This window comes from Phyllostomus hastatus, unplaced genomic scaffold, assembly GCF_019186645.2.
Source record: "Phyllostomus hastatus isolate PE091 unplaced genomic scaffold, TTU_PhHast_1.1 phas_scaffold_78, whole genome shotgun sequence".
NCBI classification, from domain to species: Eukaryota; Metazoa; Chordata; class Mammalia; order Chiroptera; family Phyllostomidae; genus Phyllostomus; species Phyllostomus hastatus.
In genome coordinates, this window is record NW_025334041.1 from 60,846,716 (window position 1) to 60,861,313 (window position 14,598).

The window sequence follows — 14,598 nt, forward strand, 5'->3', positions numbered from 1 at the left end:
GCTATTAAGAATAATGCTACTATGAAATTTTACTGTATGAGTTTTTGTGTGGAAAGGTTTTCATTTCCTTTTGGTGTATATCTAGGAATGAAATTTTTAGGCCAAATGACAAGTCAATGTTTAACTTTTTGAGGAAATGTCAAATGATTTTCTAATATGACTGTACAATTTAAATTCCCACCAAGTGTATAAGGGTTACAATTTCTGCACAACCTGGTGAACATTTGTTATCTTCTTTTTGATTATAGACTTCCTAGTAGGTGTGAAGACCCATAGGTTATTGAGAAGTATGTTGTCAATTCTCCAAGTTTAGAGATTTTCTAGTTTTTCTGTATGTTATTGATTTCTAGTATGACTCCATTGTGATCAGAGAATACACCCTGCATGATTTTAGTTCTTTTAAGTTTATTGAGGTTTGATTTTAGGGCCCAGGATGTGCTCTACTTTGGTTTATGTTCTGTGGAGTCTTGATAATAATGGGCATTTGTCTGTTTTTGGTTGGAGTCTTCGGTAGAATAGGATCCTATTGGTTGATTGTCTATTTACTCTATCATTTACTCTATCAGTTATTGAGAGAAGGGCATTGAAGTCCTTACCTGTAATTGTGTATTTGTCTATCGCCTCTTAATTCTGTCAGTTTTTATTTCACATATTGTGTAGTTTCGTTGTTTGATGCATACACATTTAGGCTCACTATGTGTTGGTGGATTGATCCTTTTATCATTATGTAATATTCCTCCCTGTTTGGTAATTTTTTTGCTCTGAAGCTTACTTTTTGGGGGATATTAATATAGCCACTTCTGCTTTCTTTAGACTATTATTTTAATGGTGTAACCTTTCCATTCTTTTATTTTTAACTTGCCTATATCACTATATTTGAAGTAAGGTCTTTTTGTACATAGCATATAGTTGGGTCATATTTTTTAATGCATTCTAACAGCTGTCTTTTTTTATTATCCTCACCCAAGGACAATTCTTTTCATTGCTTTTTAGAGAGAGGGGAGGCAGAGAGAGAGAGAGAGAGAGAGAGAGAGAGAGAGAGAGAGAGAGAGAGAGAGAGAGAAACATGGATGTGAGAGAGAAACATCAGTTGGTTGCCTCCTTGTACACACCCTGAACAGGGATTGAACCTACAACTTGGGCATACGACCCAAGAAATCAAACTTGCAACTCTGACTTTGGTATATTTTGATGTGGACTTCATTCAGTTAATCCTATTGAAGGTCACTTATTTTCTTGATTCTATAGGTTTATATCTTATGCAAAATTTAGGAAGTTTTCAGTAATTATTTCTTTGAGTGATTTTACTTTCTTTTCTCTTTCTGGGACTCTAATGACATAAACATTAGATCTTTTGCTGTAGTTCCATAAGTCCCTCAAGCTTCATTTTAAGTCTGCTTTCCCTCTGTTGTTCAGATTGAGTAACTTCTATCATTCTGTCTTTCAGGTTACTAATTCCTCCCTGTCTACTCCAGTCTGGTGTTGAGGCTACACAACAGAATTTTTATTTCAGTTATTATATTTTGAGTTCTTCATTATTTATTTATCTTTTGGTCAAGGTTTTTTATTTCTTTGTTTAGACTTATTTTTTACTTGTTTCAATTGTGTTTGTAATTGCTTGTGAAACACTGTTATCATCAATGCATTAAAATTTTTGTCAAATAAGTGTAACATTTCTGTTGTTACAATAGTGATATCTATTAATTGACTTTTTAAAATCCCATTTGACTTCTTGGTTTCTGGCATGATGAGTGATTTTCTATTGGAACATGGATATTTTAGGTATTATGATATAAAATTCTGAATCTTATTTATGCTTTCTGTTTTATTTGACTTATCACACTATTCTGGCAGAGGGTTGGGGGAGGGAGGTGATATATCATTATTGCCAGTTGGGGGTAGATCTTCAGGTTTTCCACACTGCTTCTATTGATTTCCTGGGGGTTGCTTCTCATTTTTACTGCAGATGGTGGAAGTTCCAGATCCTTAATAGGTCTCCACTGACACCTCCTTGTCTGAGAGGGGGTAGGAGTGCTTCCTGGTTGCTCTTCTGATGGAATCCATTGACACCACAGGGGAGTGTGGGCTTTACAGGGAAAGTCCCACTCTTCACTAAGCCTCCTCTGACCCACCTCAATGAGGAGGATGTGGGATGCCTCATGATTCCAGGGTGGCAGAAGTACAGGCTCCATGGAACAGTGAGGAAGAGAGGAGGCTATAATTATCACACAGCAGTGAAGTAAGTTTCACCTCTCTACATTTTCTTTTTTGACACCACTCCACTGGTGATGCTGGGGTTTTCCTTACAATCTAGTGAGGGTGGAGTCTGGATACTTCACTCAAACTTTGTTGAAGCTCTGTCCATAGTTTCTTCCACAGTGTTTGGCTCAAGTAGAGCTGTTTTTATTTAAAAGTTTTCTGTCTTGCTAGGCTGCCTTTTTCCCGGTCCTTTGTATAGACAGAGCAGGCTTTTGTTGCCTACACCCATTGTTATTTCCCGGTTGCTGTCTCTTTCCCCTCCAACTGTAGTGCAAAAAGCAAACCTAGAAAACTCACTGCCATATTCAGATCTTGATGTCCCTAGCTGGTCTTATTCTTTTTTCCACTGTTCAGAGTCCCTTTATATTTGTTTTATATGTAACTTCTAGGCTTTTTAGGTTTTTATTTTATTTATTTTTATTTATTTATTTATTTTTTAACAGAAATGTAGTTTTTTTTATTGTAAAGATTTTATTTATTTATTTTTAGGCGGGGAAGGGAGGGATATATATAGAGAGAAACATCAATGTGTGGTTGCTGAGGGTTATGGCCTGCAACCCAGGAATGTACCCTGGCTGGGAATCGAACCTGGGACACTTTGGTTTCCAGCCCACGCTCAATCCACTGAGCTATGCCAGCCAGGGAGGTTTTTATTTTTTTTACTTGATTGGAGAGATAAAGAAAAACATATACTCCCTTTTCCCAGAAGCAGGAGTTGGTTCTTTTTTAACTTAATTTTTTAATCTTTTTTTCTGTACAAATTTAAAAAGGTGAATTTCAGCATACCTGTCTTTTAATATTATTTACTTTTTGTTCACTGATTATATCACTTCTTTGTAACTGAGGTGATTACAACATAGGATTTCCTTCTATTTTTATTAATTCTTTATAATTTTTAAATGCTAAACTCTTTGACCTATATGGAATTTTCCACAGTTGTAGCATTAAAAAATAAATGTGTGTGTATTATTTTTCTTAACCTCTCTCATCCAATACCACTGATTAAACTAGGTTCTCTCTTCCCATGGTTGTACAGCATCTTTATATGACATTCTTGTATAGTTAAAAGTCATTATATGGTCTTACTCTTTCATCAGTCTGATCCATTATGGGCTTAATAAAAACATATCACCATATTTTTGGCAGAAGTGATAGTTCTTTTATAGTGATCTCTAGAAATTGTCTTCCATTTGTTCTAGCTAAATCTTACTATTCAATTTGTTAAGCTCCATGATATTTTTTAAGGAGATTCTGATTGACATTTACAATCTTGATCTTCCCTGAAAGCCCCTCCCTATTGTCCTCAGTTTCAGTAAATAACTCTGCCTGATACCAATTAGTTTGGGCCCCAAACCTTAGATTCACCTTTGATTCAATTATTTTTCCTATATATTTACAGAATACTTTGGCCACCTAATATGTGGATTTTTCTACAACAAGCAATTCTCCAGTACTCTACAGTGCAGACACTAACTGGGTATCTTAGAATACAGTTCTGTTCTGACATTATCTCCTTGGCTTGGCCTTGGCCCCACTAGTAAAGAGATCAGTCTAACAAGACATCTCCATTGCAAATGCTGGTTGTCAGCTCCAGATTGCCAGCTATGTTTATTACTGCCCAGCCATATGGGGTTCCCATGATGCCTTCCTTGGGTTCAGTAATTTGCTAGAATGGCTCTATAACTTTCTATCTTGTACAGGATCTGGCACAGATAGTGCCTGTTTTTTATTACGACATATTTTATTATAAAATCATAAGCATGTAATTCTGTAACATAACAATATCACACTCAAGCACACCATATGGCATTTTAGGTGAAATATTCAAATTAAAACTATAAATTATTACACTCATATTATTAACCTACAAACCACACTCAAGCAGGCCTTACTTTTGCTGAACCCTGTATTATAAATTCCTAAGGTCATGTCTTATCTTCCACACCAAATACAAGCTCACTGAAGACCTGTTCCATATATGGTCCCCTCGTGGGTCTCTCAGAGCTATGTACAGAAAAGGTACTTAAAAAGTATCTGATTAAGCGTTTAACTCTGTTCCTTTTTAAAGTTCTTCATGAATAGACTAAACTCATTATATTTTTCTTTTTCTTTGCAAGTGATCAAGTGACATGGAAAAATAGTGCTTGAGTCATTTGTGTAAAAAAGTCCCTTGCAAACTTCATAAGTAAAGCATTTTGAAAAACCTTTATATTCATAGCTGCACTGTTTTTGGTGGGGTAAATATTAAATGTATTTTCCATTTCCACAGTTGAACTAAATGTTGTGATAAAACTATATTTACAAATTAATAAATTATTGATACTCATCAGTTAATTCAGCTTTATTTATAGACTTATAGTCTATTTATTTTATGTATCATTTGTTTGCTTTTTAATTATTTACTTGATTTTGATTTTATTTATTTTTAGAATTAAATTCTATTACTCAGCAGTTTGTTGATGCATCTGATCAAAATGGTGTTTCTTATTATTTTACCTGTGTTTCTGATTGTTGCTAATTTTATTTTATTTTTTTAAATGCATATTTTGGTTGCTATGTCAAATGAGATACATGAGATTAGCATTTTAGGCTGAATGAACCTATTTATTTCTTTTAATACTTAAGAACAAACTTAATGTATTCCATAAATATTTACCATTTTCCCCAGCCAAATAAGCTTGAGTTAATTCCAGGGGTGCCCAAACTTTTGGCGGCTCTGGGTTACACTGAAAGAAGAGTTGTCTTGAGCCACATATTAAATATATTGTAACTTATAATCACATACACAAAAAACTCAGAATGGTTTAATTTACAATTTTGTGTTGGGCTGCACTCAGTCATCCTGGAACCCACATGGGCTGTGGGCCTGGCTAACCATTCTTTATTGTAAATCCAATATTTCCCAGAGTTGCTTTGAGAATGACTATTTTGGGGAGCAAGTTCTGGGTCACACATGGTCAGTGGCTAAAGCACTGACTTTTTCCCTACTGGACAGAGATACAGCAAATATTTATTGATATAGTAAGTGTTATTACTTTTTAAAGCTGTCTTAAAAATGGACATTTTAAAGAATACACCACCACCAAACCAGCTCTGCAAGAGATGCTAAAGGGACTGCTTTAAGGAAAGAAAGGAAAAGAGAGAGGGGTGGGGGAACACAGGTAAAAAAAATGGCAATGAATAAGTACCTATCAACAATAACCTTAAACATAAATGGATTAAATGCTCCAATCAAAAGACAGAATAGCTGAATGGGTAAGAAAGCATGACCCACAAATAAGATGCCTACAAGAGACCCACCTCAGGACAAAAGACCTACACAGACTGAAAGTGAAGGGCTAGAAACAAATATTCCAAGCAAATGGATAGGGGAAAAAAAGCCAGGGTAGCAATACTCACATCAGGCAAAATAGACTTCCAAAAAAGGCCCATAATGAGAGACCCAGAAGGTCACCACATAATACTCAAGGGAAGAATCCACCAAGAAGACATAAACATTGTAAATATATATGAACTCAACATAGGAACACTCAAATACATAAAGGAAATCTTAGACGACTTCAAGAAAGATATTGACAGCAACACAATTACAGTAGGAGATTTTAACACTCCACTGTCAAAAATGGATATATCTCCCAAACAAAATATCAACAAAGATATTGTGGCATTGGACAATGCCCTAGATGAAATGAACTAAACATATATATATATAGAGTCCTTCATTCCAAAGAAGCGAAATACACATTCTTTTCAAATGCACATGGAATATTTTCAAAGATAGACCACATGATAGAACACAAAGCAAGCCTCAACAAATTCAAACAAATTGAGATCATAACAAGCATTTTCTCCAACCACAAGGGACTGAAACTAGAAACCAACCCCAAGGAAAAAAACCCAAAACACTTAAAATCATGGAAATTAAATAGCATGCTATTAAACAATTAATGGATCAAGAATGAAATTAGGGAAGAAATCAAAAAGTTTCTGGAAGCAAATGAAACTGAACTCACAACAGCCCAAAACTTATGGGACACAGCCAAGGCAGTCCTGACAGTGAAGTTCACAGATATACAGGCCTACTTAAAAAAGACAGCAACATTTTAAATAAACAACCTAACCCTACGTCTACAAGAACTTGAGGAACAATAACAAAGACAGTCCAGAGCAAGTAGAAGGAAGGAAATAAGTAGAACAGAGCAGAATTAAATGACATAGAGACTAAAAGCACAATTCTAAGGATCTAAGGATCCTTAGAATTGATCTAAGGATCAATGAATCCAGGAGCTGGTTCTTTGAAAAGATAAACAAAATCAACAAACCTTTAAGCAGACTCATCAAGAAAAAAAAGAGAGAGGACCCAAATAAACACAATCAAACATGAAAGAGGAGAGATTACAACTGACACGACAGATATACAAAGGACTGTAGTAAATTACTATGAAGAGCTGTGTGCCAAGAAATGTGAAAACCTAGGTGAAATGGACAAATTTCTAGAAAAACACAATCTTCCAAAACTCAGTGAAGAAGCAGAAAGCCTGAACAGATCAATAACAGCAGATGAAATTGAAGCAGTAATAAAAAAACTCCCAACACACAAAAGTCTGGGTCCAGATGGTTTCAGAGGAGAATTCTACAAAGCATTTAAGGAAGAGCTAACCCCTATCCTTTACAGACTATTCCAAAATATCCAGAATGATGGAAGACTCCCAAACTCTTTTTATGGAGCCAGCATCATCCTAATCCCAAAACCAGATTAAGACACAACAAAGAAAGAAAGCTTCAGGCCAATATCGCTGATGAACATTGATGCTAAAATCCTCAACAAAATACTGTCAAACCGTATCCAACAATACATTAAAAAGATCATACACCATGACCAAGTGGGATTCATTCCAGGGATGCAAGGATGGTACAATACTCGCAAATCAGTAAATGTAATACATCACATAAACAAAAGCAAAGACAAAAACCACATGATCATATCAATAGATGCAGAAAAAGCATTTGATAAGGTACAGCACCCATTTATGATAAAACACTTAACAAAGTGGGGATAGAGGGAGCATTTCTCACCACAATAAAGGCCATATATGAGAGACTTACAGCCAACATCATGTTCAATGGGCAAAAACTAAAAGCTTTCCTACTAAGATCAGGAACAAGACAAAGTGGTCCACTTTCACCATTTCTATTCAATATAGTATTGGAAATTTTAGCCACAGCGATCAGATAAGAAAAGGAAATAAAAGACATTCAAATCAGAAAGGAGGAAACAAAACTGTCATTGTTTGCAGATGACATGATAGTGCATGTAGAAAATCCTATAGACCCTGCCCGAAAACTACACAACCTAATAAACTAATTTTGTGAAACAGTGAGATACAAAGTCAATATCCAGAAATCAAAGGCATTTTTGTATACCAATAATGAAACAGCAGAAGCAGAAATCAAGAAAAAATCCCATTCGACATGGCAAAAAGAAAAATAAAATACCTAGGAATAAACTTAACCAAGGATGTAAAAGACCTGTATGCAGAAAACTACACAACACTGAAGAAAGAAATCAAGGAAGACACAAACAAATGGAAACATACACCATGTTCATGGATCGGAAGAATTAACATCATTAAAATGTCCGTACTACCCAAAGCAATTTACAGACTCAATGCAATACCTATTAAAGTACCAATGGCATATTTCACAGACATAGAACAAACACTTTAAAAATTTATATGGAACCATGAATGACCCAGAAGAGCTGCTGCAATTTTGAGAAAGAAAGCAAAGTAGGAGGGATCACAATACCTGATATCAAGCTGTATTACAAGGCCACTATAATCAAAACAGCCTGGTACTGGCATAAAAATAGGCACATGGACCAATGGAACAGAAGAGAGCCCAGAAATAAACCCAAGTCTCTATGGTCAATTAATATTTGACAAAGGGGCAGCAACATAAAATGGGTATCAATAGCCTCTTCAACAAATGGTGGTGGGAGAACTGGACAGCTACATGCAAAAAAAAAAAAATTAAACTGGAGCACCAGCTTACACCATACACAAAAATAAACTCAAAGTTGATAAAAGATTTCAGTGTAAGCCATGACACTATTAAAGTCCTAGAGGAGAACATAGGCAGGAAAATCTCAGATTATTTCATGAAGCAACATTTTTACTGATGTCCCCTAGAGCAAGGGACATAAAGGAAAGAATAAACAAATGGGACCTCATCAAAATAAAAAGCTTCTGCACAGCTAAAGAAAACAGCATTTAAATAAAAAGAGAACCAACTGTATGGGAAAACATATTTGCCAACGATACGTCAGACAAGGGTTTAATCTCCAAAATATATAAAGAACTTACACGACTCCACTCTAAGAAGACAAGCAACCCAAGTAAAAAATGGGCAAAAGACTTGAACAGACACTTCTCCAAGGAGGACATACAGAGGATCCAGAGACACATGAAAAGATGCTCAATATCCCTAGCTATTAGAGAGATGCAAATTAAAACCACAGTGAGATACCACTCCACATTAGTCAGTATGGCCACCATAAACAAAGCAACAAACAACAAGTGTTGGAGAGGTTGTGGAGAAAAAGGGACCCTAGTACACTGTTGGTGGGACTGCAGACTGGTACAACCACTATGAAAAACAGTATGGAATTTTCTCAAAAAACTAAAAATGGATCTGCCTTTTGACCTGGCAATTCCACTGTTAGGATTATATCCTAAGAACCGTGAAACACCAATCCAAAAGAACCAATACACTTCAATGTTCATAGCAGCACAATTTACAATAGTCAAGTGTTGGAAGCAACCTAGGTGCCCATCAGTAAAAGAATGGATCAAAAAACTATGGTACATTTACACAGTGGAATGCTATGCAAGAGAAAGAAGGAGCTCCTACCCTTTGAGACAGCATTGATGGAACTGGAAAGCATTATGCTAAGTGAAATAAGCCAGGTGTTGAAAGACAATTACTATATGATCTCACTTTTAAGAGGAACCTAAACAACAAAACAAACAAACAAGCAAAATATAACCAAAGATACTGAAACAGAGAATGGGCTGACACTGTTCAGAGGGGAGAGGGGAGGGAATTTCAGGGGAAAAGGGTTTACAGGAACAAGTATAAAGGACACATGGACAAAAACTGGGGCGGGTGGGAATGGGAGGGAGGTGGGGAGGGCTGGGTGGGTGGGCTGGGATGGGATGGGAGTAAAAGATAGACAATTGTGCTTTAACAACAAAATAAAATTTTAAAAAAGACAAGTGTTATGAAAAAATGGACATTTTGTAGAAAGTTTGTGTTTGGCTTCACCTAGAGTTAGTGCTCTTTATTGAGGGCTTTGTTGCTACCCATGTCTGTTAATGTCTCCTTTCTCTCACTACTATGCATATTCTGAGATTTATTTTGTGTGCATTTTGTTGGTGGTAGTGGTGGTTTTCTCTGATTCAGAATTTTACATTGTTGCTCTTTTGTGGCTTATGCTATCTGAAAATTTCCTGTGTTTCTCACTTTGCTTCCTTCCCAGAATTTGATCAAAAGATTATTTTAAGTAATGTGAAAAAATTTTGTGAATTAATTGCATTGTGTTTAGTTATGCATAGATCTTTAGATTAGCTCACTTAATTTCAACGATATATGCAAGCAGAAATTAAAATCGATTCACTCCAAGAGAGGAATGTCTTAACTATGCATTTTGTACACGAGACCTTTAGTCACATCTGCTATCCCATATGTGAATTTATATTGCAATTAAAATAAAATAAATTTTAAAGAATCCGTCTCACAGACTTTTATATACTAGTAGTCAAAAGTGAATGGTTCCAAATGCTATAAGTAGAAGTTAGCAGAAAATACAAAGAACAAATTAAACCAGGTTCAGGTAAACCACAGCTGAGGGCCAGATATGGCCCCAGACTGGTTCTGATGGCCTGTAGGTTAAGAATGGCTTTTAAAATTTTATTTTTAAGTAATTAGACAAATTCTAAAGAAGAATGATATTTTGTAACATATAAAACTGTATTCTAGTGTCTGTGCCCATAAATAATGTTTCACTAGGACACAGTCAAACTCATTCATTGAAGTATTACTTCTGGCTACTTTTGTACAACAGCACAGTACTGTGTGGCCTGCAAGCTGGTCACATATCCCACCTGAGCCTTTATAGAAAGAAAAGTTAGCCAACACCTGGGCTCAACTGTAGATAGTACCTATGGTAACTCATATTCAGCCTTGTAAAAATCACCAAAAACTTTATTTGATTTTTTCCCCAAAACTGATATATTTATTGAGAATATTAGGTGGGATAATGACCCCAGGAAAGCAAATTTTGTCTATTCAAATTGATTTCCTTTTCAAGAAGTACTTGGTGGAAGTGGGGAGGGCTGTAAATTCATACACATTTGTAAATGATGATTTATTTGTTTTATTCTGTGAACAATTAAATTTAAGAAACCTTTTTGCTTTGTTTTGAATAATTATCTTGCTGATAAGTGTGACATTTGTCATTCATAAAAGTATAGATATTCATGCACAAAATCTTTTATGCCAGCAAAGAATATCTCTGCTTATGTTCCCCCCCCCAAAGCACTGAATTCCTGTGACTGTCTTTTGTTTAATCTCTTCTTGTGTGTGTGGAGCAACTGGGTAGATTCTAACTGCTGTCCAATTTCAATCAAGGGTCACTCAGACCAACTGTGAATGGTCCAAGCATTTCTAAAAGAAAGGAGAGTAGCATTTTTGAAATATAAGCATATGATACGATTTCTTAAATAAATGTTCTTGTTTTTCTCCTGTTTTTCCCCCTGCTATTTGCTATTACCTGAGTTCTCTTTCACACTTCCTCTACACCTTCTTGCACACTCATTCTAGTGGCCCTTCTAACTGTGTCCTGCATTTATGCTGCATTTCACTTGGATTTCCTTGATTGTGCCTTGGTTGCCCGGGCTCCCGGTTACAATCAGTCATATCACCTGAACATGGCAGGTGTTGGCCTGTGTGATGCAATAAAGCAGTCTGTTTCTTCTATTCTTTTACCTCTCTGGTTTCCCACCCTCCATTCTTAGGAATCAGGATATCCTTTCAACACAGGGACAGATGGTACCCCTACATGAAAGCACTGGATTCTTGAGGCTGCGTGGAAAGAACCAGCAAAAAAAAAGTCATGAAGAGAAAGTGAGATCTCTCAAAAACAGGCCTTCCCTATTTTCCAGTTTGCCTGCAGAGGATCCTGTTCCCAGCTTCTGTGCATTTCTTTAGAACTGTTTCTCTTCATTTTTCATGTAGAAGAGGGGCCATTTGTGACATTGTAGGCACAGTGGTGAGTGCCATGCAACTCACAGCTCAGTTATTATTACAGTTATTTATGTGGTGGGTGCATTGTCCCCATTTTACAGATGAACAAACTGGGCCTCAGTCTGTTAACAACTTGCCCACCGCCACAAACAGGGAATTGGGGAGCTGGATCCAAACAGGGAGTTGGGGAGCTGATTGAACATGGACTCTAGGAGATTGTGGAGATTGTTACTGGCACATCCTTATTCTACAGGGAAAGTTGCTGCAGAAGTAAGAGTCAGATGAGGAGGGATTACAAAGATATGGTTTTCAATGAACTTCCTTAATTTCTGTGTTTAATGGAGAGGTCAATAGGCTAGAGGTAATGGGAAAAAACTTGCTGAAAGAGGTGAATATATATGTTCTCCAACAATTATTAGAGTCTGCTATAATATGAATAATAAAATAATCAAAGCTGGAGGGATGCTTTGAATACCCAAATAAATATACTAATTTAATTATTTAGAATTAGCTCTTTAAATCTCTTCAAATTATTATTTTTTAAACAAACTGTTTCATGCTATGACTTAGAATACAATTTGTAGGCTTTTAAGAATTTACTTTTTATTTTTATTTTTTTAAAGATTTTATTTAGCCCTGGCTGGTGTAGCTCAGTGGATTGAGCTTGGGCCTGCAAACCAAAGGGTTGCTGGTTCAATTCCCAGTCAGGACACATGCCTGGGTTGTGGGCCAGGTCCCTGGTAGGGGATGTGCAAGACACAACCATACATTGATGTTTCTCTCCCCCACTCCTTTCCTTCTCCTCTCTAAAAAATAAAAATAAATAAAATTTAAAAAAAGATTTTATTTATTTTTAGACAGAGGAGAAGGGAAGAAGAAAGAGAGAAACATCAATGTGTGGTTGTGTCTCACACGCCCCCTACCAGGGACCTGGACCACAACCCAGGCATGTGCCCCGATCTGAGAATTGAACCTGAGACCCCTCGGTTCATAGGCTGGCACTCAGTCCACTGAACCACACCAGCTGGGGCTAGAATTTACTTTTTAAAACTCTGTGATTGTAACTTTTTAAGGTCTTACTCTATTTTCCTATTATCTCCCTATAAGTCAGATAATTTCTATAATGCTGCTTTAACTCTAAAATGTATGACAAACCTTCAGGATGACTCACTGTAACCTTGCTAATGAGAGTTGTCCTCACTAAGCCCTGTCCTTCTTGTGTAGTTACTTCCCATGTTGCCCATGTGCTGGTGCAACTATGTTTCCCTCCTCCTTTTCTGCTATAGGCCTTTCCTTAACATAGACTCTCTGCATTAAAGCCACACTTGAGCCCCACCAACAATTAGGAGAGCATGGGTATCTTTCTCCACTTCTTCACTCCTTGGGAGACTCTTCATGCTTTCTCTATGAGTTCAATGCCTATCTCTCTGTCAGTAAAGCCCTGCCACCTTCTTCCTCATTCACATTCCCTCAGCAAATTTCCACCTGCTCTGTTTCCCTAACACTTCATTGGGACTTTATCATGAGGTGCATTATGTTAGCATAAATCCTAAACACATCTGTTTATTTGTGTTGATTGGAGATTCTTTGACATTGGAGATCATGGCAAGTTTATATCCCTCATGCAGTAGTTATCCAATGTACCTTTGATGAATTGATTTCAATGTCTCTGAAGGAGCAATCATCAGAAATATTAAACATATTCAATATTCCAAAGGAAAGATTCTGAAATTAAACATATTAAATAAATTACAAACTCTTCTCAATAATAGGTGACAGTTGTAATCCAAAAACTGTCATGTGATCGAGATACCTTGGCAAAACCCTGTATCCCTTTGAACCTTCATTTCCAGTTAAATTTTAAAAAAAGGTTGAAAATGTATGCCTCGTCTACTCCTTAAGATTTTTATGCAGATGACAGGAGATGGTACACCAGATAATGTGTTGGAAATCATTGTATTGCTTGAAATATAAAGTTGCATTGTCTTATTTAAGGAAACAATTGGAATTTAGATACAAACTGCACTGTATATTGCATACCTATAGCAATCTACTTCTGATTTAAATTGAAATTTGAACTTAATGTATTTTGTGAATAGTTTTAAGGGGATTGTCAGACTTTTGCACCATAATCTGTAAATCCAGTCTATAGCCAATTATGTTGACCTGGGAGATTTTGAAATAGGACCTGTTGGCTATGTCAAAGAGAACATATTTGTCTTCTCCATAATTCCTGCATAAACCAAATTTTGTGTTTTTATTTTTTTCCAAACAGGTTTCCATCTCTATCACAAGTTGCCCACAATTGTGCCTGAGAGCTGCCTTCTCATAATGGTTGGACTTCTACTAGGTGGGATTATTTTTGGAGTTGATGAAAAGTCCCCCCCTGCGATGAAGACGGATGTATTTTTCTTATATCTCCTCCCACCCATTGTACTTGATGCGGGTTATTTCATGCCTACTCGCCCATTCTTTGAGAACATTGGCACCATTTTTTGGTATGCCGTGGTTGGGACACTTTGGAATTCCATCGGCATTGGGGTGTCCTTGTTTGGTATCTGCCAGATTGAAGCTTTTGGCCTGAGTGACATCACTTTGCTCCAGAACCTACTCTTTGGCAGCTTAATCTCAGCCGTGGACCCCGTGGCTGTGCTTGCTGTCTTCGAGAACATTCACGTCAACGAGCAACTCTACATCTTGGTCTTTGGAGAGTCCTTGCTGAATGATGCAGTGACAGTGGTGAGTAACGTGTTCACCCTGCACCTCTTCAATATGTGGGGGCTGCCCGCAGACCTACATTTGCTTTCTGACAGGAACAGCCCAGTGCTAGAAGGGCCCTTCACTGAGTTTAATGCTCTGTTATCTCTGTCTTGAAATTCTTAGTAAAATGTTTATTTATTGTTTAATATTTATTTATCATTATACAATGGGACCCTCATTTTCATTTTGCACTGGGTCATGCAAATTATGTTGCTGATTCTTGCTTGCCAGAAGAGCATAACAATGATTGTGACTTTGTATCACTGAGATTTC

The 14,598-nt window shown here is 36.6% G+C and overlaps 1 protein-coding gene across 1 annotated transcript in view; it reads left to right on the forward strand.

The window, feature by feature from the left end:
• Window positions 1–14,598, forward strand: part of SLC9A2 (solute carrier family 9 member A2) — a 104,787-nt gene that overhangs the window by 22,713 nt on the left and 67,476 nt on the right. The window contains exon 2 of the mRNA XM_045828360.1: window positions 13,841–14,304. Coding sequence (XP_045684316.1) covers window positions 13,841–14,304 — 464 coding nt within the window. The remainder of the gene's footprint in view (window positions 1–13,840; window positions 14,305–14,598) is intronic.